The sequence below is a fragment of the Miniopterus natalensis genome, chromosome 2 (assembly GCF_054644295.1).
Source record: "Miniopterus natalensis isolate mMinNat1 chromosome 2, mMinNat1.hap1, whole genome shotgun sequence".
Lineage (NCBI taxonomy): Eukaryota > Metazoa > Chordata > Mammalia > Chiroptera > Miniopteridae > Miniopterus > Miniopterus natalensis.
Window position 1 is genome coordinate 23,823,768 of NC_142082.1, and position 21,548 is coordinate 23,845,315.

At 45.3% G+C, this 21,548-nt stretch overlaps 1 protein-coding gene across 2 annotated transcripts; it reads left to right on the forward strand.

The window, feature by feature from the left end:
- Window positions 1–455: 455 nt before the first annotated feature.
- Window positions 456–19,309, forward strand: CHRNB3 (cholinergic receptor nicotinic beta 3 subunit). Of its 2 annotated transcripts, none has more exons than XM_087813821.1 (6): window positions 456–507; window positions 8,743–8,897; window positions 9,943–9,987; window positions 16,543–16,652; window positions 16,894–17,776; window positions 18,987–19,309. In XM_087813821.1, the coding sequence occupies exons 1-6, from the start codon at window positions 456–458 to the stop codon at window positions 19,119–19,121; spliced, it is 1,380 nt and encodes a 459-aa protein (XP_087669947.1). In that variant the 3' UTR covers window positions 19,122–19,309. The 2 variants fall into 2 exon arrangements, with proteins under 2 accessions (XP_087669947.1, XP_087669948.1); XM_087813822.1 differs by having other exon boundaries at window positions 8,746–8,897.
- The last annotated feature ends 2,239 nt before the right edge of the window (window positions 19,310–21,548 follow it).

Here is a 21,548-nt window from a genome sequence, read left to right on the forward strand (position 1 = left end):
ACATTACATCCCCAGGCCTTATCACAGGAAGTTTGTGCCTTTCAGCCCCCTCGTACCCCTGTCCTTAAGCTCCGAGTCCCAAATGAAGAGACGATGGAGGAATCCCATCTCTGAGGAACTTCCCACGAACTCCCAGGACGCGGGGACGAGCCGCAGGGCTTCCCCTCGCAGCCCGCAGCCCTCAGCAAGCCCCCGCGCATCCAGAAGCTGGCAGCTCCCCCCTCCCCGCTGCCCCGCGTGCCTTTGCCAGGGTAAAGTAATAAGTCAGGAGTTAGGACCCAGAGCTACGTGAGCCTCGCACGGCCGGCAGCTGAGTGGAGGTGGATGAGGGGACTTCGCCAAACCGCCCGTGGGGCTGGGCGGGGGCTGCTCCAGCCGCTGCAGGTGCCTGCCTCCCCTCGCCCCCGGTGCAAACCGCTCAACAAGCAGGAACCTGTCCTCCGGAGGCTCGCCCCATGGCGCTGGCAGGCTTTATCCTGGCGCTCGTCGCCCTTGGGGTCCCCTCAGGTAAGCTCAAGTCAAACCAAATGAAACTTTATCATTGTGGGGTTAGTTAAGCAAGGAGAGTGGAACTGTGGTGTTGATAATGTCAGGAGGGGTAGCTTTAGGATAACCTTTATCGTGCGGCTTCGGTGAATGATTCATCGAAATGGCTAAAGAAATCACATCTGTGAACTTCATAATGTTTATGCTTTTGTCACTTTTTGTGGTGTTACTTTTGAATCATGATGCGCTGAATAGGAAGATGTAAAAGCAGGAAAAATGTTACCAAGTGCACTGAATGTTACTCAGAAAATTGTTAGAATAAGCGGCACAGAAATTTTTATATCATATCTACTAATAATCATTGTACCTGTGTATGCAGAGTTTTGTCCAATCTGTGGTGTAGACTTATATACATACTTTAGTAAATGTGTGTATGTAGGTATATTTAGTATGTGTGCACATCGCAATGAAACAGACATATATGTCAAATGTCTATGAACATGTGAGTTTTCTGTGACTATTATCCACCTGAAACTACAGAAAATTTTAATAAAGAAAAAGAGTAAATTAAAAGAGAGAGAGGGAGGGAGAGAAGAAAATAGGAAAGAGGCAGAAAACTGAAAACTTGAGGAGAAAGTGATCATTTGCACCTGACGGTTTTCTGGGCTTTGAAATCATTTCACTTTTTATGTAAAGAACAGAAAGCGCTTCTCACTGCACCAGAAACCAGTTAGAGCCAGGAGCCAGATGGTGAGAAAACAGTGTCATTCCCTTAGCGATTTGTATTTATTTGTCACTAGTATTTTTGCCACATTAGAATTATGGCCATTTTCAGATGGAGAACCGGAGGCCCTGAGATAGATTTGCCCAAGTCCTGAAATAAATGACACACACGCACAACTGAACACTATCATATGTTCACACCCTGGTCTTTCCTCAGACCGGGGACACAGAAACAGAGTAATTCCTAAGAGTGGAGGGCATCCAACCCACTTTTAAATATCACCGAATTTGATCTCTGCAAAGTCTGAAATGCAATTTGCCAGTCATAAAAATAAGAATTAACGTCTGTGTGTGTTAGCATTGCATTGGTGTACATGCATCTAATGGTTTTTCGCCTTAACTAGAGTATTCTATTTACTGTGAAAAGATTGATTCTTACATCCCCTCTCCAGGGAAATCACCTCGCTGGTTGGCAAGGGTGGTCAGCACAAACCCTCCTGGCTCACTGAGGCATCCTCCTCTGCGCACAGTAACGGTTACATAGGAAAATTAGGTTTGGAGGAGGTCCTAGCACTCATTTCCCACTGTGTAGGCTGCAAGAGTTTGGGAGTGGATGCTGAACTGTATACATCTGTCATGGATCTACAGGAAATCTATGTAATAACACTCGCAACCCTCATTTTTGTGACTCTGTCTAGGCCCACTGGAGTCTATTTCTACATTTAGATCTGTACCACCGTTCCTTCAGTTCTTTGCTACTCATTGTCAAGAAAGAATTTCTTTCTGTCACACAAGGGGCAGCCCATCATCGTTTCATCTCTGGCTTTGGTGAAAAAGATAGCTGCGTATGGCCGTGTGTGTGACATTTCTTCTGTGGCTAACTCGTGCCCTGTGTGTCTGTGTCTGCTCCCACTGCTCTTACCCGTGATGACATGTGATTATGCATTCAGGAAATATTTACTGAGGATCTCTCGTGTCCTAGGAATGGCCCTGGCATGTGGGGCGAAAGAGGGAATAAAATAAAACCATTCTAATAGCTTCTCCTGCTAGCAAGAATCCATTAAATATTTACTATTTGGTTTCACTCTGCAGACTAGCTCTATGTGTTCACAGAAAAGGCTGCTACCATGATTGTAGTACAGTTTTTTTGGACAAAGTGGTGATAATGGAAAGCAAAACCATCAAAATATACCAAAAAGTGTCAAAACAAAAAATACACTTCTCCCAAACATACTTGCTGAGGTTTGAAATTCTTCAATTATTTCTTTGCTCTCCCAGCAGAGAATAAACAATGGAGTGTTGTCCATAAAACCACAAATAATCATAGGAAGTTTCAGCTATCAAGCCTTATCAATTATTTACACCTCGATGTGAGTGAGTCTGTCAAAATGTTGCTTAAAGTGGGTGTTGATAAGGTAGAAGGACTGAGAGCCTGGAGAAAGGAAAGGAAATGTGATCAAAGAGAGTAAAGAGACCCCAAGGTCAAGTCCTAGGTTCCTAAGAAAGCTTTCTTTGTCTCAAGCTGCTGCTGCTGGGCGCCCCATCCAAATGAATCTCTCTTGATTCCATGTGCTGGGGTGAGCGAGCCCTGACTTCCTCACAGGGGTGAGTCCTGTCCAGTCCCTTGATAGCTTTACGTACCTTTACCTGTTGCCTTAAGTGGCGGCCAGGAGTGAAGGTCTGTCCCCAAATCAGTGGTGCATCTTAAACTTTGACTCTTTTGGATCTTTGGGATAGCAAACATCTGACATTAATAGGTTACATTTTGTGGATGTTCCGTGAATGTAAAGATCCTAGAAGCACAGGACGTGTGCATCGTAAGGTCCTTACCAATTGCCCACTCTGTATTTTTATTGGGAGAGGTGGAATGCTTTGCTTAAGATCACGGGGCTTGGAGTCAGGACCAGAATTCACATCTTTGAATCTGAGCCCAGTGCCTCTCAATGTTAAATAAACATTTGTTGGATTCTCATTCTACTGAGTGACAAGTCTGGCAACAGACTCAGCCTCCTGAGCCAAGAGCAGCGTGCCCTCCTGGAGTACTTTCCCAGCCCGGGTCCCACGTGGAGGAAAAAGCTGGAGCCAGGCAGAGCTCTCCGTCTCTGTCGGTCCTAGTCCCGTGCATGGGCCCCCTCCCTGGTGCTCCCTCTCTGGTGCTCCCTCTTCCTGGTCCCTGCCTGTGGAGTTGCTTGTCTAGTCCCAAGGGAAGTATCTTAACAAAGAAAAATGAGACGAAGCAGGGAGAGGGAGAGGAGAGGAGAAGAGAAAGGGGAAGAGCTGGAGTTTAGGGGGGAAACAAAATGCCTTTTTATTTATTTGTTTGTTTGTTTGTTTGTTTACCAAAAGAGACGGTGAAAAGCTTTAACAGGCAGCACACATCTTCTGAAGATGTGCGTTAGACCAAGGGGGGGGGGAGGGGGGAAGACCACAGTCAGGTCTGAAACAGAAAAACAGTGGGTCTCCACCTCCAAGAAGAGCGATCACAGAGAGAGGTGCCCACTCAAGAGGCCCTGGGGAGAGCAGGCTGCCAGGTGCCAGGGGAGCAGAGGGAGGTTCCAGGAGGATCGGGGAACAGTGACCAGCGTTGAGCGTCTCCCTGAGGCCAGACAAAGGTGATCTGTGACCTGGCTTTAGAACACCACTCCTCCTGGCGAGAGATGGCTTTAAACAGCAGTAAAGTATTTTGAAAAATACAATGTTAACAACAACACAACAGAAATAGCAGAAGTGAATGTCGTAGAAGTGAATTGTTGGAACCGTTTTTATGTGGCAGCAAGGAGGCCATCGCGGAGGGAGCAACGTTTTGCCTTCTCAGTCCTCAAAGACTCTCAGGGGTTGGTGGAAAGACTCTCGACTTGGGAGTCAGGCAACCACACCCACCGCATATTAGCTGAACTGGGTGACCCTGGGCAAGTCACTTCTCCTCTGGGTGCCCCAGGACCTTCGCCTGGTAAACGAGGGGCTTAGATCATCTTGGGGGCCCTTTGCAGCTCTGTTGTCTTGGCTCCTTCATCATTTCACTTTTCCTTCTTTTTAAATTAATGCTGAAGTTCTTGATGAGCACAAATGCTCTCCCATCCCTCCCAGTCAGGAAGCTGGATTTGGGGGGGAGGGGTTAGTGCCCACCTTCCAAGAGAAGTCTCTTGACTTTGTCAATTTACCTTATCTAATTAATTCAAAATACAAATCCATTTGCAACAGCTTTTCAGGAATCCATTTGTTCCTTAGCACAGACACCTCCGCTCCTGGTTGTCCTGAGCAGGTCTGTGATTCCACATCCTCTAGAACCATGAGCCAGGGTCACTCTGCCTCCTTCCCCTGCGCACAGAAAGCGCCATTGTGGCCCTCTGTGCGCTCACTCATTCATTTGTTCATTCACTAAGTCATCAAATACTTATTGAGGCCCTGGCCTCAAAGAATCAATGGTGGAAGCACCTGCCCTTCCTCATAATGTTCTATTTTACAAAACAAACAAACTAGAAACATTTCCAGGGCTGTGCTCTATGTCTGCTCCAGTAACATCAATGACTTCAGCTTTGATTTTGAGAAGGTTCAGGAAGCTTGAAGATATTAGGCAAAAAGCATTAAACCTTTGGCCTTTTTCTTTCTTTTTTTGGTAAGGTCTGTTTTGCTCAATACAGATTTGTAGTAGCCAGCTCGGGCAGACATATCAAAATACTAGACTACAGACTGGTGGCTTAACAAATTTATTTTCTCACAGTTCTGGAGGCTAGAAATTCACAATCGAGGTGCCAGGAATTCAGTTTCCGGTGAGAACAATCTTTCTAGCTGGTAAGGACACAGCTGCCTTCTGGCTGTGTCCTCACAGGGCTTTTCCTCAGTGCTTGAGTAGAGGGAGGCCCCTGGTCTCTCTTCCTCTCCTTATGAGGACACCAATTCCACTCAATTAGGGCCCCACCCGGATGATCTCACTTAGTCTAAATGCCCTCCTTTAAGGCCCTATCTCCAAATACTGTCACATTGGGGGTTATAGTCAACATACAAATTCAAAGGGACACAAACATTCAGCCCATAACAGCCAGCACAGATCTATGCTTTTTCTTCCCTGATGCAGACATCAGCTCACCCTCTGACATTGGCAACATGGATCAAAACCTATACAGGCCCCTGAAAGAGCAGATGTGCTCACTTCCAACTATCCTCACAGAGGTTGGGGGTGGCCAACGCTGGGAATGTCAAGGTCCTAATTTTAGAAGCTCCCTCCCAACATGCAGCCTCACCCCCCTTCAAAATGACAGTAAAATTCTCCTGCCAGGAAAGGTAGTTCAAAGATACGGTCTCTGCTCTTCTCAGGATTCCTCTCACTTGTCCCAAATTATAATGGCTCAGGGTTGTCTGAGCTAGTGTGTGTGTGAGTGTGTGTGTGAGTGTGTGAGTGTGTGTGAGTGTGTGTGAGTGTGTGTGTGTGAGTGAGTGTGTGTGAGTGAGTGTGTGTGAGTGTGTGAGGGTGTGTGTGAGTGTGTGAGGGTGTGTGTGAGTGTGAGTATGTGTGTGCGTGTGTGTGAGTGTGAGTGTGTGTGTGTGTGAGTGAGTATGTGCGTGTGTGTGTGTGTGTGTGTGAGTGTGAGTGTGTGTGTGTGTGTTGGTTCAGACTTTATTCAGTGTCTCGGCCTCCCTGGAGTGTCTCCGTCTGCTGTGAGATGGCGCCTTATGTAATATTTACTCACTGGGCTGAACTGGGACACAAGGGCTCTGGGGAAGGTCAGCACTCTGTGGCTCTCAGAAGTTGGAACTGCTCTCAGATGCCCAAAGCGGTGCCCACGAGCGGCTTAGCCAAACAGGGGATTGCTCTTCTCACGCATCAGGACATTTGGAGGCAGGCAGTCCGGGGATGCTGTCCCCTCTCGGGGACCCAGGCTCCATCGGTCTTTCTATTCTGCCATCTTCTGTGCGTAGCCTTCGTCAGGCTGGCCTGCAAATCACTAGACACTGTCCCAGTTCCGGCAGGAAGAAGAAAGGGCAAAGGGTGTAAGGTGAAAGGTGAGAAGGTGCTTGGATTGAGCTCATCCCCTGAGTGAGCCTCACTCGGTGGCTTCTGAGTGTACCTTACTTGGCCACGTTTGTCATAGGGCCATTCCTAGCTGTCAGGGAGCCTGAGAGGGGAGCATCTTAAGTTGGCACCAGGCAAGCGTAAATAAACTTAGCATCGGACAGTAGGGAGGAAGGGTAAAGGAGTGTCGGGCAGGGAGCCAGCAGCGTCTGCCACAAACAAGATTCTCCTTAGAAGAGGGGCTGCTGCACAGGGGAAGCCAGAGCAAGAGGGCAGCGCCCGTCCTGCTCCTCTCCTCTCCCCTCCCCTCCCCCGCAATTCAGCTCTGGCCCCAACTCTCCAGACACCACCCAGCAAACGCAAGCCAGGCAGCTAACTGCGTTGTTATTCCAGGTTTGTTAGCTCAGCAGCCCCGGTGTGCGGGGCACTGCCCCGGGGCCGGGGAGACAGCAGTGAGGAGGGCTTCCTGGAGCTGGCGTTTCCAAGTGGGGCAGACAGACAGTAAACAGATAAACACATAATATGATCAAGTTTCTAACACAAGATAAAGTAGCATAAAGGGACAGAGTGTGGAGAGAGATTTTTAGATCGTGTAGCCTGGAACGACCTCTTCAAGGAGACGGTATTTGAGCAAAGATGGGACAAAGTGAAGGAACGAGTGTGGGGCGAGAGCCTCTCCAGGGCGGAGTCACACCGGCCTGTTCTGCAAAGAGCAGAAGGGCCTGAGGCACTGAAGGGGGGCTGAGGGCAGAGGGGAGAAGGCAGCGGCCACCGAGGGCCTGGGGGACCCTGGTAACAACTTGGGATGTATTTTCTAAGTTTGATGGGAAACCATTTGGTGGGCTGGAGCAGGGAACTGGCATGTGCTTTTCAGCTTTTGAGAGACTGGGTGGGAAACGGGCTGTGAAAGGAGCCAGAGTGGAGGGAGTTAGGAAGCAGAACACGCGTCCGAGAGAGGTGATGGGGTTTGGGGTTGGGCGGCACCCTGGAGACGGGGAAGCGATCACTGTTGCGGTGCACTCTGAGGGGAGTTAAGATAGGATCCGGGGAGAAACTCTTGAGATTCAGCCTGAACAGTGAACGCCTCTTTCCCCCGAAGGCTTCGGGGAATCTCAGTTCTCTCCCTCCCCCTGCATTTCCAGGAAGGTTTTTAGGGCCTTTCCAGAGGGCTGCCCTGGCAGCCGCCCAGCCGACCTGCTCCTCTAATGCAGCTTGGCTTGCCTTACGTTTGAGAATGTTTAGCTTTTTAAATAAATAAGCTCAAACATAAGGTTGCATCTCTATCACTCATTTGCATGTTAATACACTTTCTAAAGCCAAAGAGGAAAGAATGGAAGCAGACGGAGCACAAAGCCTGTCTCATCGAGACCCCTGTCCACTCCAAGGAAGCTTAGGGTGCATCTAGAATCGCTGCTCCCTGAGCAACGTGAGCATCTCTTCTCATGCGCATGCCGGGAATGTGGCTGTTACGCTTTTCTTCCTACTAAGAATTTGGGGGGTTTGATCGGTAAACTTGGGGGCTATCTTGCATGGGATCCTTGCCATCACGTGTGTCTCTCAGTGGGGAAAAAAGTTTTCCATGGTAAAGCATATGGTTCGTAATGAGCTGCTGTAGGATAAAACTTCTTTGTTTTAAATTTGAGAGCGTAGCACTGAAAAGAGACAAAATGTATCTCTAGACTGCATTCCTTCCACTGGAGGGTTAAAGCTTGGAATCAGGGTGTTTCTTAGGCTCTGGCACATTTAGGGGCAGAGAAGAGCGTTGGCCCGGCTGTGGACCAGGGAAGGCCTTCGTGAGGGAGGGAGGGAGGCGAGAGGGCAGCGCAGGGCACGTGGCAGGTGCCCGGTGGGTGTGTGCCGGGTGCCTGGAACATGGCCCGACACACTCCCCGCGTTGCCTCACTCATTAAATCGATATAAACTGAGCAGCTGCTGTGGGCCAGGCCCTGTTCTAGGTGCTGGATAAGCATCGTCAGATCAATGGCCATGGCACCTGCCGTCGTGGAGCTCGAGGGGAAGACAGATCCTGGCAAATACGGGGGGGGGGGGAGTGGGCTTATATGGAAAATAATACAATAATTAATAAATTATAATAGAAGAATAAACTCTGCGTTTTGCGTAAACCTACTTTCGCCCCACACTGTATACAGCAAATTGTGATTCGGGACATGAAGGAGCCAAACAGGGCGCAGTGATGGACAGTGAGCCCGGGGGGCAGAGCCCACGTCTGTAAGGAGGTGAGACGTCAGGTGGAGAGCAAGGGGGTGACTGTGGGTGATCTTTTGGGGTCAGGGTGTGTTGACCTGAGGATGTGAAGGCCCCTTGAGAGTCAAGTTCTGGGTGAGGTATATGGCCTACATTTAGCTGTGCGGTGGGCGTGGAGGACGGTCAGAGAGAGCCCTGGAGTCTCAAAACCATCTTTGCTGAACTGGGCGGCGTAGAAATACGTGGAGGCTCAGGCCGTGGGATCTGAAAGCAGCGGGCAGGCCTCTCCCGTTCATTCAGCTCCCTTGTGATTCCAGCAGCTGCCGCGGAATTCAGTTCAGCAGCAGAGAATGAAGATGCCCTCCTCAGACACTTGTTCCAGGGTTATCAGAAATGGGTTCGCCCTGTATTACATTCTAATGACACCATAAAAGTATACTTTGGATTGAAAATATCTCAGCTGGTAGATGTGGTGAGTAATCCTTGGCACTGGCCTGAGAAGAACATGCATTCCTTAAGCCTGTTTGTGAGTCTGAGATTTTATTTTGTTTTCTTTCCCCGTGCCTGCCATTTCAATTTTTAAAATAACTTACTGCGAGGGAAAAGCTGCCCCAGGAAGCCAGGGAGCTGACCCGGGGAAAGAGTGAGAAGTGCCACAGAGTGGCATTCTCACTGCAGCACCACCGGCGTGCGACCTCTTTGCTGGAGGGTGGATACGGCTGCTGCCAAGGCCACTGCCACTGGCGGGTTTGCTGCGAGCGCCCAGGGTGAGGAGCGGGGCGGGAGGGAAGGGAGAGCTGGGCCCAGGGCGATCCGGTGTCCCCGCAGCCGCGGAGGGCTGGCAGGGGCATCTGCATGGAGAGGGGGCAGATCGAAGAGGACAGCGCCCGAGCGAGTGCCTGGGCAATGCCATCCTGCTCTTGGAGCCCCTTGGGACCCATGCCTCCCCCTGACCTCACCCATGCTTGAGCAGCCTCTGCTCATTTTCTTGCTGAGCTCATACTTTCGCCATGACTGTGTTCCTGGAAAATCAGTGAACTGTAACAACCCAGATTCTGTAAAATCACCCTGCTGTGGTCCCCCAAGTCCCAGAATCATCCTCCCCCGTTACCCAAATCCCCACCACCACCAGCACACATGCACACACACTCACCCACCCCAGCTGACCCAGTGCCCCAGGATTCCTTCTAGAAAGTCATGCACAGCCCATCTCCAATTTAGTTAATGTTTAATCCTATTTGGCACCCTGGAAGTGCTTCCTGGGTTAAGCAATTATATATAAATATCACCACAGTGAACTGCTACTTGCTTTAATTATTATTTTTCATTTTAAGCAAAATGTGCATAATATTTTAGGATCCCGTGTCATTTAACTGTTCTTAAGTTGAGAATTGTTTACGCTTTGAACACCCAAAAGGTAAGATTCAGAGAAGTATTTCTGACCAAAAAAAAAAAAAAATCCCAAATGCAACTTCACTTAAATTGCATTCACATCTTTTTCATTGTCATTTTCTTAGGATGAAAAGAACCAACTGATGACAACAAATGTGTGGCTCAAACAGGTAAATGTCAATCCAAGGGTTGTATCTGCCAACCTAATTATTTCCTTTCTTTTCTATTTAGAAAGTCTCCCATTTAAAAAATAATTATTTTAAAGAGCATGCTGTGTTCCTCAGGGAGTTAGCTGGGAGAAGTTGGGTCTATTATTTGTTGATTTCTTTTGTGAGTCAGAGGGCAGACCTTGGGCACTCACAGGCCTGTGCCTTCCTCTGCTGTCTCCCCTGGAGCCGACTGTCCGCAGCGAGGTGGGGAGGGTGACTGACCGTGAGGCTGGGCGCTGGTCCCTGGGCTACTTGGAGAAGAGGGGTAAAGGCCCCAGGGTGCAACTTTCCCCCATTTAGGGTCTGCAACTGGATGAGAAAAGCAACGGTGCTGAATTGTCCCTCACTCCTCTGGTCCTCCATGGGGAAAATCCACCCCAATGTGTCTTGTTGCTCCCTAGAGAGAGGAAATAGGGAAGGACAGAAGGCCGTCCCCCATCGGTCTCAGGACAAAGTGAAACCCCAAACGTGAATGTTTTTCTGATACAACTAAAAACACTTTTGAATGGTCTTCAGCTCTGCTTTTAAGAAGAGAACATAGTGTTGACTGTGTAAAAAACCAAAACATATAAAGAAAGTATACATAAGGTATCCATGGTAGCGTACACTGAGATGCTTCTTTTTGTTTTTTTACTCAGTTCTTCTGTCTTATCCTCTATTTCCTAGTTCTTCTTTGTTATATTTAGACATTCCTCTTTTAGCCTCTCAAGCACAAAGTTAGTGACATCCTGAGAAAGTCCTTTACGTGGAGCTATTTTTATTTTATTGATTTTATTTTGCAAATTCATTTGCCTTCCTCCTTCGTGCTTCCAGAGAGAAATCAAAACCCTACACATCATAAATAGATTGTTAGCATCGACTCACTGAAGCTGCGTGAGAAGGTGCTTAAAACCCCGGCCTCTCAGACTCTGCTTTGTCACATTCAGGGCTAAGAAACTGCATCACAAGCACCTCGAAGGTAATGGGAAATGAAGCCAACCTCTCACTAACGACCCAAGGGTCGGACCCTGCACCTAGATGGTATCATGTGAATAAGCACTATGATGACAGATGTCACATTTACTCCCTCAGCAAGCATTTACTGAGCACCTACTATGTGCTGGGCACTGCACAGTAATTGAGCAGAGAATCCAGCATCAAAAGGTTTGCTATATAAACTTGGGCAAATCATTTCACCTCTCTGACCCTCAAACCCTTCATCCATAAAATAGAAGCAATGCCTAGCTCACAGTGTCCTTGGGAGGTTAAATGTGACTCGCACATTATCTGGCATGTAGTGGGGACTCAATAAGTGTCATTTCCTTGCGCCACCTTTGTATGCTTCCCCATCCTTTTTCCCCCTTTTTATTGAATTCATTGGGGTGACACTGGTTCACAAAATTATACAGGCTTTGGTGCACGGTTCCACATCACATCACCTGTGCGCTGTATTGTGTGTTCAATGCAGCCAAGCCTCTGTCCATCACATTTATCCCTCCAATCCCCTCCTCCACCTTCTCCTCCCCCAGTAATCACCACACTGTTGTTCATGTCCATGAGTTTTTTCTCTTTCTTTTTTTTCTTGTTTGCTTTCACTCATGTGGAATCTAATGAACAAAATGAACTAATAAGCAAAATAGAGACAGACTCATAGAGAGCAAGCTGAGAGCTGGGGGGCGGGGGATGGGGGACTTTCTCATCCTTAATGACAAGCTCCTTCTCTTGGCACTGACAACTCACGGACGTAATGGGAGTATGAGACATAATATGCCATCGTGCCATCTTTAAGATGAAAATGAATGAACATTAACTTGGTTTTAAGAATGTCTCATCTGACCTTAAGATAACTGAACTTCCCAGGGATGCCCCAGAGGCTGCAGATCAAAACAACAGCAAGGAGCATTGGTCCCTTACTATCTAGTTGTCTTAGTATTAAACTAAGAATAATTTGAAGAATTCATTGATGATAAAAAAAAAAAAAATCGTATGATTTAGGTTTAAATGAAATTTTATTCTGAATTGTGGTAATAGCTAGACATTTATGAGTGATATTTCAGATAATATAAGAAAAGACAATTTTAAGGGAATGTTTATGATAGGGATTTGAAATTGTACCTTTCAGAATTAAGAAACCCAGACTTGGAGTGTTTCTTCATTTTTTTCTTAGTGGTAGATTAGCTTTGATATTTGGCCCTGACACACCCTGTGCTCTCCCGTTTCCTGCAATAACACAGCCCCCACCTGGGAGCTGTGCACAGTGGAGCTGCTGTTTGTAAAGGGCTTTGAGAGTCTTGGCTAGAAAGTGCTACACAGACACAGGAATATGATTTCTAATCTCTTACTTTAAGAAGGGAGAGGCAGGAGGTTAATCTCCAGAGGCCCCGGGGATTCAGAGAACAGAGAAGTACCCGGAAAATCTCACAGCTTCTTAGAGGACAAGAGAGAAGATCTGGGCTCTGAATCCTCATGCTCACCCTGCTGACGTGTCGTCATTTTGGGGTACGGGGCTCAGCCAGCATGGTGGTGGATGCACATCCTGGTAGAAATTCCATGAGCTCCTCTGATGGGCATGTCAGGGACAAACCCCTGATTCCCCAGGTCTGGCTACAGAAGGACGCCAAGCTTGAGAAGGGTGACACTCAACCCAGCACAGCAGTGCAACTAGCAAGGGACAGTCTACCCTGTGGAACCCGGGGCTTCAGTGCCCTTTTGCTTGTGGGTAGACAGCACTGACCAGAAGTCCCAGCTAGCTCCCTTTTCCTTACTGCTCAGGAACGCAACCTGAATCCTGTGGATCTGTTTATATGCTCCCCCAGGATTCAGACGTATCCCTCATTCACCTACTCACTCCTTCTGCCTTTCCACACACTGTTTCATCTAGGGCAGACCTCCGTCCTCCCCCCCCGCTGCTCCGTGTCTGTCACGGGGCTCCCTGCCTGTGGGCCCGCAGCATGCAGCCTGCTCAGGATCTGCTCAGATTCTCCCCAGGATCAGCTGAGAACTTTCTAGATGCAAGTGACAGAAAACCCAACCCAAACTGCATAAGCAAAAATAGAAGTTACTGGCTTTCACAATCTGAAAAGTGCAAGGACAAGGCTGGCCTTACATGCAGCGTGATCCAGGGGCGGAAGCAATATTCTCAGGGCCTGGTGTTCCCTGGGTGTCTCCGGGCTCCGCTCTCCTGGGTCCCTCTGTCTCATTCATGGCCTCCTCCAGTCGTAGCAGGGGGGCTACTTCAGCCCAGCCTTAAGGTGCTTCCTGTGTTCAAGTTCGGCAGCAAAGGGTTTAGCCAACCTCTTTTGCACTGGTCCCGGAGTCTCATGGTGTTTTATTGACTCTACTCTGGTCACTGAGATCGAGGTGGCAGGTCCGAGGGGAAGGCCACTCCTGGAGCAGAAAAAAGAGTCAGATCCTCCCACAGCAGAAGGATGAGGGACACTGCAGTGATTTTGTCAAAAATGTACATGAAAACACAAAGGAACTAGAATAGCCAAAACAAAATTTAAAAAGGAGAATACAGTTGGAGGACTCACGTTACGTGGTTTCAGAACTTACTAGAAAGTGATAACCAAGACAGTGTGGTACTGGGGAGGGAAAGACACACCGACGAGGGAGCCCGAACAAAGAGCCTGCAGGCAAACCTACACACATATGTGGTTAGCTGATTTTTGGCAAAAGTAATTTAATGGAGAATGTTTAATGTTTAGCTTTTTCAACAAAATGTGCTGGAACAATTGGACATCTATATGCAAAACAAAACCCTTAACCTATATTCACACCAAATAAAAAAATTAACTCACAATGAATCTTAAATCTAAACTATAAAATTTCTAGAAGAAAACATAGGAGAAAATCTTTGTGACCTGGGATTAGGCAAAAATTTCTTAGATATGACGTAATCCATATAAGATAAAGCTGGTGAAATGAACTTCCTCAAAATGTAGAACGTCTGTGTTGTGAAAGATGCTATTAAGAGAATTAAGAAACCACACACTGTGGGGAAATATTTGCAAATCAAATCTTTAACAAAAGGCGTTTATCCAGGACATATAGAGAACTCTAAAAACTCAGTAATAAGTGAAAGTTATCGCTGAGCCTCCTGGTGGTCTTCCTTCAGCTGTGTCTCCTTCCTTCATTTTGGTTATATTTTGGGGGAAAATGCATCTTGGATTTTTAAGTAAAATATGACTCTTTGGAACAAGAAAAGCATATTTGAAAACTCAAAAAAAGAAAAAAAAGAAAAATACTCTCAGTAATGAGGAAACAACCCAATTTAAAAATATGCAAAGATTTAACAGCCACTTCACCAAAGAAGACATATGGGTGGCAGATAAGCATGTAAAAAGATGCTCAACATTATTAGTCATTAGGAAAATGGATATTAAAAACCATAGTGAGATACCACTTTACAACTATTATAATATAGTTAAAACTTTTTTTAAATGTGACATTACCAAGACGAGAAGATGCCAAACAACTGGAACTTTCACACGTCCCTACTGGGAACACAAAATGCTGCAGCCACTTTGAAACATGGTTTGGCGGCTTCGTATAAAGTTAAACACCCACCTGCTATATGACTCAGCCACCCCACTCCTAGGCATTTACCCAAGAGAAAAAGCATGTTTTTCACCCAAAGCACTGTACCAAATGTTTATAGTGGCTTTATTTATGATAATTAAAAACTGAAAAGAATCCAAATATTTTACCTGGTGAATGTATAAGTAAATTGTGGTATATTCATACAATGGAAGACTATTCACTAATAAAAATAAACTGTTAATACTGTTTATAAACTGTATAATAAAAATAAACTGTTAAAACGGTTAATAGAAGGATCCAAATCCATATAATAAGTAAAAGAAATCAGGATCAAAAGGCTATCTACTGCCTTTTGATTCCATTTATATGGTATTCTAGAAAATGCAAAATTATAAGATCAGAAAATAGTCCAGCAGTTGCCAGGGTTTGGGGATATGGGAGGGGTTTATTGCAAATGGGAAATTTGTTGGGAAACATAGCTGTTCCGGTATCTTGATGGTATTAGTGATTACACAACTCTTTGCATATAGAACTGTACGCAAAAGGAGTGAGTTTTATTGTAAATAAATTTTAAAAACATAAATGAGGTGAAAGTGAAACAGATAAAAGTTACTCTGAGACTCAGAACTGCTGCTAATGGTAAAAGTCTCCTAAGCAAGAGACAAATTATTCATAGGAATGAAATTATATTTGCTTTTCAAACTGGGCAGAGGAAAAGAGAGAAAAAGCTATGCCCGTGGGTACCAAGTAAACATGGTAAATACTTTATTAGTTTGGGCTCTTAAAATGTCAGTTTTCATATGCATGGTTTTTCTATACATTGTCATGCAATTTTTTATCCCCTAAAGTGTAGCTTTTTAAAGACTCATATTTTTTTAAATTTGTTTTTCAAGGATCAAGCTTTGTCTATTTACTGTCTTAAATAGAGACAAATTCCCATCTAGAGTGTGTAGTTTTATAATTTTTAGGCACCATGCTTATTTTAATATTTTACCATCTAGTCAGGCCATCCATCTGCTGACTCCTGATTTTTTTAATGACAAAGCTGGCATCACTGGGCTCTAGGAAACTTCACACTGGGCATAGCCTTCTGACTTTCTGAAATGTCATTTAATATTATCCTACATCATTACTCAACTGTCCACATGAGGGACAGTAGAATAGAAGAATTTAATTTTCAGGTCAGATTTCATAAGATTCTGGATCCAAAATCTTTTTAAGAAAGTCCATTTCTACTGTAATTGAGCCATCCATATGTCATCCTCTTAACCTTCATAATCAAATCAATTAATGATCAGTCTTGTTAATCTGGATCCATCAACCCTTGTAAACCATGCTATGATTTCATTCTATTATGAGAAAAAAACATGTAAGTATCTGGAGGCTAACGATATTAGGAATATAATTTAAAACTAATTGGGTACTCACAAGATAAGTTCCGATTAAAACTTAGAAAAAAATTCTTGGAAAATATTTTTTTCATTGGATAAAAGTTATAATGTCATCAAGAGTAGTCAGCGGTTACTGGATGTTTCATATTAACATACTGGGTGGATGTTTGCTCAAGACTCGTGAGTGACATCCAAAATTATTCGTAGCCTTTATCATGGAATTAAAATATCCCTGGACCAAGTCACCTAGAATAAATTGAATTAGATCTATCATTGCTTTTTGTTTCTTAAGAGAAAGTAGGCTGGAAAGATGGATCATGAATCAGTGTCATTTGTTGCTGAGCCTCTTTATCGAGAGGTCCATGTGGCAATTTTGGAAATCCCGGGTGAGATGGGTGTGTGGGCCTGGGCAAGAGGGGGGACCAGGCTGGCTCAAGCTCTATCTTTCCAACTGCCACAGATAGGGTCCTCAGATCTAAAGCAGATGAGTTTGCCCTTTTTCCATAAAACACTGGGCTAGTAAATTAACATAAACGTGAAGATTCCAAAGTACAAAACCCTGAACCTTCAGAATAAAATTATTTTTTATGCTCCTTTTATGCAGGAATGGACAGACCACAAATTACGCTGGAATCCTGATGAATATGGTGGAATTCATTCCATTAAAGTCCCATCAGAATCTCTCTGGCTTCCTGACATAGTTCTCTTTGAAAAGTAAGTATACAGAAGAAAAGGACCCTGGGCAGACTAGGACTAGAAATTGAAAAGCCTGATGTTGGTAAAGTAATTAAGAGAAATGCACCACTTCAAGTAACAAGAGAATTGTTCCTTTTTGAGATATTGGTTGACCCTGCAGTAGGAAAGTAATAAAATACAAATAACACAGCGTTGGGCAAAACACCCCAAACTAGTAAGCGTTCAACTTGCCACTAAAGTGCAACTCCTCTGACTGCAGCGCAGATGGCCGTTTTGAGGGCTCCCTCATGACCAAAGCCGTCGTGAAAGCGAATGGGACGGTCGTGTGGACCCCTCCTGCCAGCTACAAAAGCTCGTGCACCATGGACGTCACGTTCTTCCCCTTCGACCGGCAGAACTGCTCCATGAAGTTCGGGTCCTGGACCTACGATGGCGCCATGGTCGACCTCGTGTTGATCGACGACAGTGTCGACAGAAAGGACTTCTTTGATAACGGGGAGTGGGAGATCCTGAAGGCCAGGGGGACGAAGGGGAGCCGAAGGGACGGCCCCTACTCGTACCCCTTCGTCACCTACTCCTTGGTGCTGCGCCGCCTGCCTCTGTTCTACACCCTGTTCCTGATCGTCCCCTGCCTGGGGCTGTCCTTCCTCACGGTGCTCGTCTTCTACCTCCCCTCCCAGGAGGGGGAGAAGCTCTCCTTGTCCACCTCAGTCTTGGTTTCCCTGACGGTTTTTCTTTTAGTGATTGAGGAAATAATCCCATCGTCCTCCAAGGTCATCCCTCTCATTGGGGAGTACCTACTGTTCATTATGATTTTCGTGACCCTGTCCATTATCGTCACCGTGTTTGTCATTAACGTTCATCACAGATCTTCCTCCACCTACCATCCCATGGCCCCCTGGGTCAAGAGGCTCTTTCTGCAAAAACTTCCGAAGTGGCTTTGCATGAGGGACCACGTGGATCGCTACCCTTCCCCCGGGAAAGAAGAGAGGGAGCGGGCGGTGCAAGGGCAAGTCCCAGGAAGGAAGAAACAGAAGCAGCGGAGGGAGGGCGAGGCAGTTCTGGTCGCTTTCCTGGAAAAGGCTGCCGATTCCATTCGCTACATCTCGGGGCACGTGAGGAAAGAGCATTTCGTCAGCCAGGTGAGCAGGCCGGTGCTTGGGAGTGGGAATTCTCACCGCGATCTGCGACAAAAGGCCGTCGTTTAAAATGTCATGTTATTAGCTATCTGCTTCACTGGTATGAAATTTAAAACAAGCCCTGACGTAAATTAGGGACCTGGGTATAGATTTTTAAGAAGTTCGCAGAACGAGCAAGAGTGAAGCCACTGCAGATTAAGTGCCATTCTTTGTGATTAGGCTTAATTCTATTTAAAATAATTCAGTTCTACATTTTAAATAGACTATTCTTGTCTCTGGTAATTTCTCATTTTTTATAGGGTGATGGATATTTCTATCCATAGTATTTGGAAATAAACAGAAAGAATCAGATTTTGAAACTAACATAAAAATATAGTGTTACGGCCAATGTTTTGGTGAAAGAAAAGGGTGTAATTATTTTGTTTACAGATTTGAAAAACAAAAAATGTGGCAAGAGTGAGAATTGCAGACTCAAAACAGTCCTGGACTCAGATCCTGCCTGTATTCTACATGACTTGAGACACAGTACAGAATAATCCCTACATAGTAGAAATAGGATGTTTATATTCCCTTGAAAGATGAGAACTGGCCCGTCCTTCAGACTTCTCCAGCCTCGCTGCTTGTTCCTGCTCTGACCTTGCCCTTTGCGGTTTGTTGCCCATTTCCCACCCCCGACTTCCCTGCCTCCAAAGGGACTTGGTCTCCTCTCTCCCTAATGAATTCCTGCCATCTCCCGGTCAGTTCTCGTCCTTGGCAATGTCCATCATTCTGGGGCTATAGCAGCCAAATCCACTTGTGTAGTTGAAGAAAAGTAGGCTTGTGCATTGGACCATGAAAATTCTTAATTTATAAATTTGTGATTTGTTTCATATGTAATATTAGGAAGCATCACACTGAGAGCTACTGGCTTTTTATTTGTGTGAAAAATCACGCTTCCCTCCATTTTAATCAACAATGTTTACAAATACATGAATGATCCTGTTGTTTCTATTTTACATCTTCGGTGTTGATGAAAGTGTTCTCAGGCTGTTTAGTTCGGGCACCATTAGTGACGTGACGGGAAGAATCGAAGCCTAAATTGTGGGCGATGTATTAGGTGTTTTAAGAACTGATGGGCTGTAAATGTGAATATTACTCTTTTTAAATCCCCTGGAATGAATTCAGAATGGTTGCCCGGGATGGTAAATGGAAGGTATCTTTTTCTCTTTTGCAGGTAGTACAAGACTGGAAATTCGTAGCACAAGTTCTGGACCGAATCTTCCTGTGGCTCTTTCTGACAGTGTCTGTGATGGGCTCCATTCTGATTTTTACCCCCGCTTTGAAGATGTGGCTACATAGTTACCACTAGGAGCAAGTCTCCAGAGCAATCTAATATCCATACCATAAAGACAAAATTACACCTTAGAGCTGACATCCAGCCAGCATGTATATACACTACCCAAATGTGCATGCTTATTGGAAGGGCCTGAGCAGTCCTCATGGAAACTGAACCTTGGTAAATGTGCGTTTACCCACAGTAAATTCATGGCTGCCATTAGAGTGGGTTGGGTCTAAGTAAAGCAGAACCTCCACGGGCCCCTGCCTTGGCTTCCACAGACATTCAGGGAGGAGACATATGTCCAGGCCTGAGGCCACAAGCACTGTTGCTGGTTGGTGGACTGATGTTCCCAGGAAGGTGAACTGAGGCCTAACTAACACAGGTCCACTGAGAATTCAAGAAGGCCTCGAGTGAAGGTGTTTGTGTGGGCGGCACTTGGGTCTCCTGTGTCTAATACTATCCTGGTGTTTTGCCTGAGTTGCGCTGTGCGCTGTGTGTTGTGGTTGAACAAATCTCAATAACCATTTGGGGAATTGCACTGGGATGACAGCACCTGGCACAGCCGTAATTGTTACTATGAAGATTTCAAGATGCCACTGGTCAATTAAAATGCCCCTACCCCCACATGGCATTCGTTGAAAACGGTCTCTCTTGAATGTGGTAAGAATGTGGTGTTCTAGGCTTTCCATTCTATTTCTTCTCTTCCTTCCTTTCCTTCTTGGGGTGAGAAAATGTAAGCTCTACTCTTTTAGAATTAGTCACAGCATTACAAAGGTTTTCAAATGGCAAAACTGCTTTGAACTGCAGCGTGCTTTAAGGCCATATCAAAATAACTTACAGTAGAAACAGTGTCGTCTGCTACCAGAAGTACAGCCATTAATGCCCATTATCTTTTCCTAGAAAATTGAAATATCTGTACTGAACCTTCCCTGATAATGGTGCTTTTAAGTCCTAGCATCTAATCTAATCCATTCAACAGCATCCTATAGGCTTTCATTCCCTCCCCCCCTCCCTCCCTCCCCCCTCCCTCCCTCCCTTCCTTCCTTCCTTCCTCGTGTTTTGGTGAGAACATCTAAGCTCTACTCTCTTAGCAAACTTCAATTTTGCTGTTTTACATTATATCTCAGATCTCATTCATCTTATGACCAAGAATTTGTACCCTTTTACCAACCTCTCCCAATTTCCCTTTCCCCCACAAAGCTGGCAAACATTTATCTACCCTCTGTTTCTGAATCCGATTTCTTGGGGGGGGGGCGGATTCCACATATGCGTGATACCAGGCAGTATTTGTCTTTCTCTGTCTAATTTATCTCAGCGTAAAGCCCAGCAGGTTCATCCGTATTGTCCCAAATGGCAGGATTTCCTTCTTTTTAAGGCTGAATTATATTCTGTTGTATATATACGTATATATGCCACATTTTCTTTATTCATTCACCCATCGACAGACAGTTAAGTTGTTTTTATACGTTGGTTATTGTGAATGATGCTGCAATGAACATGGGAGTGCAGGTATCTCTTCGAGAAAATAATTTTGTTTCCTTTGGATGTACCCAGAAGTGGGATTGCTGGATTATATGGTAGTTCTATTTTAACTCTATTTTAATTTCTTGAGGAACCTCCATAGCGGCTGTGCCAACTTACATTTCCACCAGCGGTGCACAAGGGCTCCCTCCACACGTCTGCACCATTTATCGCTTGTCTTTGTTCTGACAGCCATTCTAACAGCTGTGAAATAATATCTCATCGCGGTTTTGATTTGCATTTCCCTGACGTTGAGCATGTTTTCATGTACCTGTTGGTCATTTGTATGTTCTCTTTGGAAACATCTATTCAGGTCCTTAGCCCATTTTTAAATTGGGTTATTTCGTTTTTTGCTATTGAGTTGTATGAGTTCCTTGTATATTTTGGATAATAACCTCTTATTGGATATATGATTTGCAAGTCTTTTCTCTCATTCCATAGGTCCCATTTTCATTCTGCTGATGGTTTCCTTTGCTGTGCAGAAGCTTTTTAGCTTGATATAGTCCCATTTGTTTATTTTTTTTCTATTGTTGCTTTTGTTTTTGGTGTGAAATCCAAAAAAATCATTGCTAAGGTGTTTCCATTCTGTTTCCATGAGTCTCTCTGCCCCTGTGGGTGCACTTCATCCCCCCACACACATCCCCGCTGCTCACTCTCAAGGACTCATCGGCGTGAGTGTGTTCAGGTGTTTTTTGTTCTCCAAAATTGCTGCTGCCAAACCCTGGATTTTAGCTTGAAGCAGTTTTTCTACTTTTCCAGTTCTAAGCCCAAATCCCTCTCCAGCTTATTTTGTTTGGGGCATGTTTCTTACAAACAGTTTGCCTCTGGGACTTTTTAAAACCCAATTTAAGGGTTTAAAATTTCATACATATTGTTTCTACACATCCTGTTACTACGGATATGGTTAGTCTAATTTATACCATTTTGTTTTGTGTT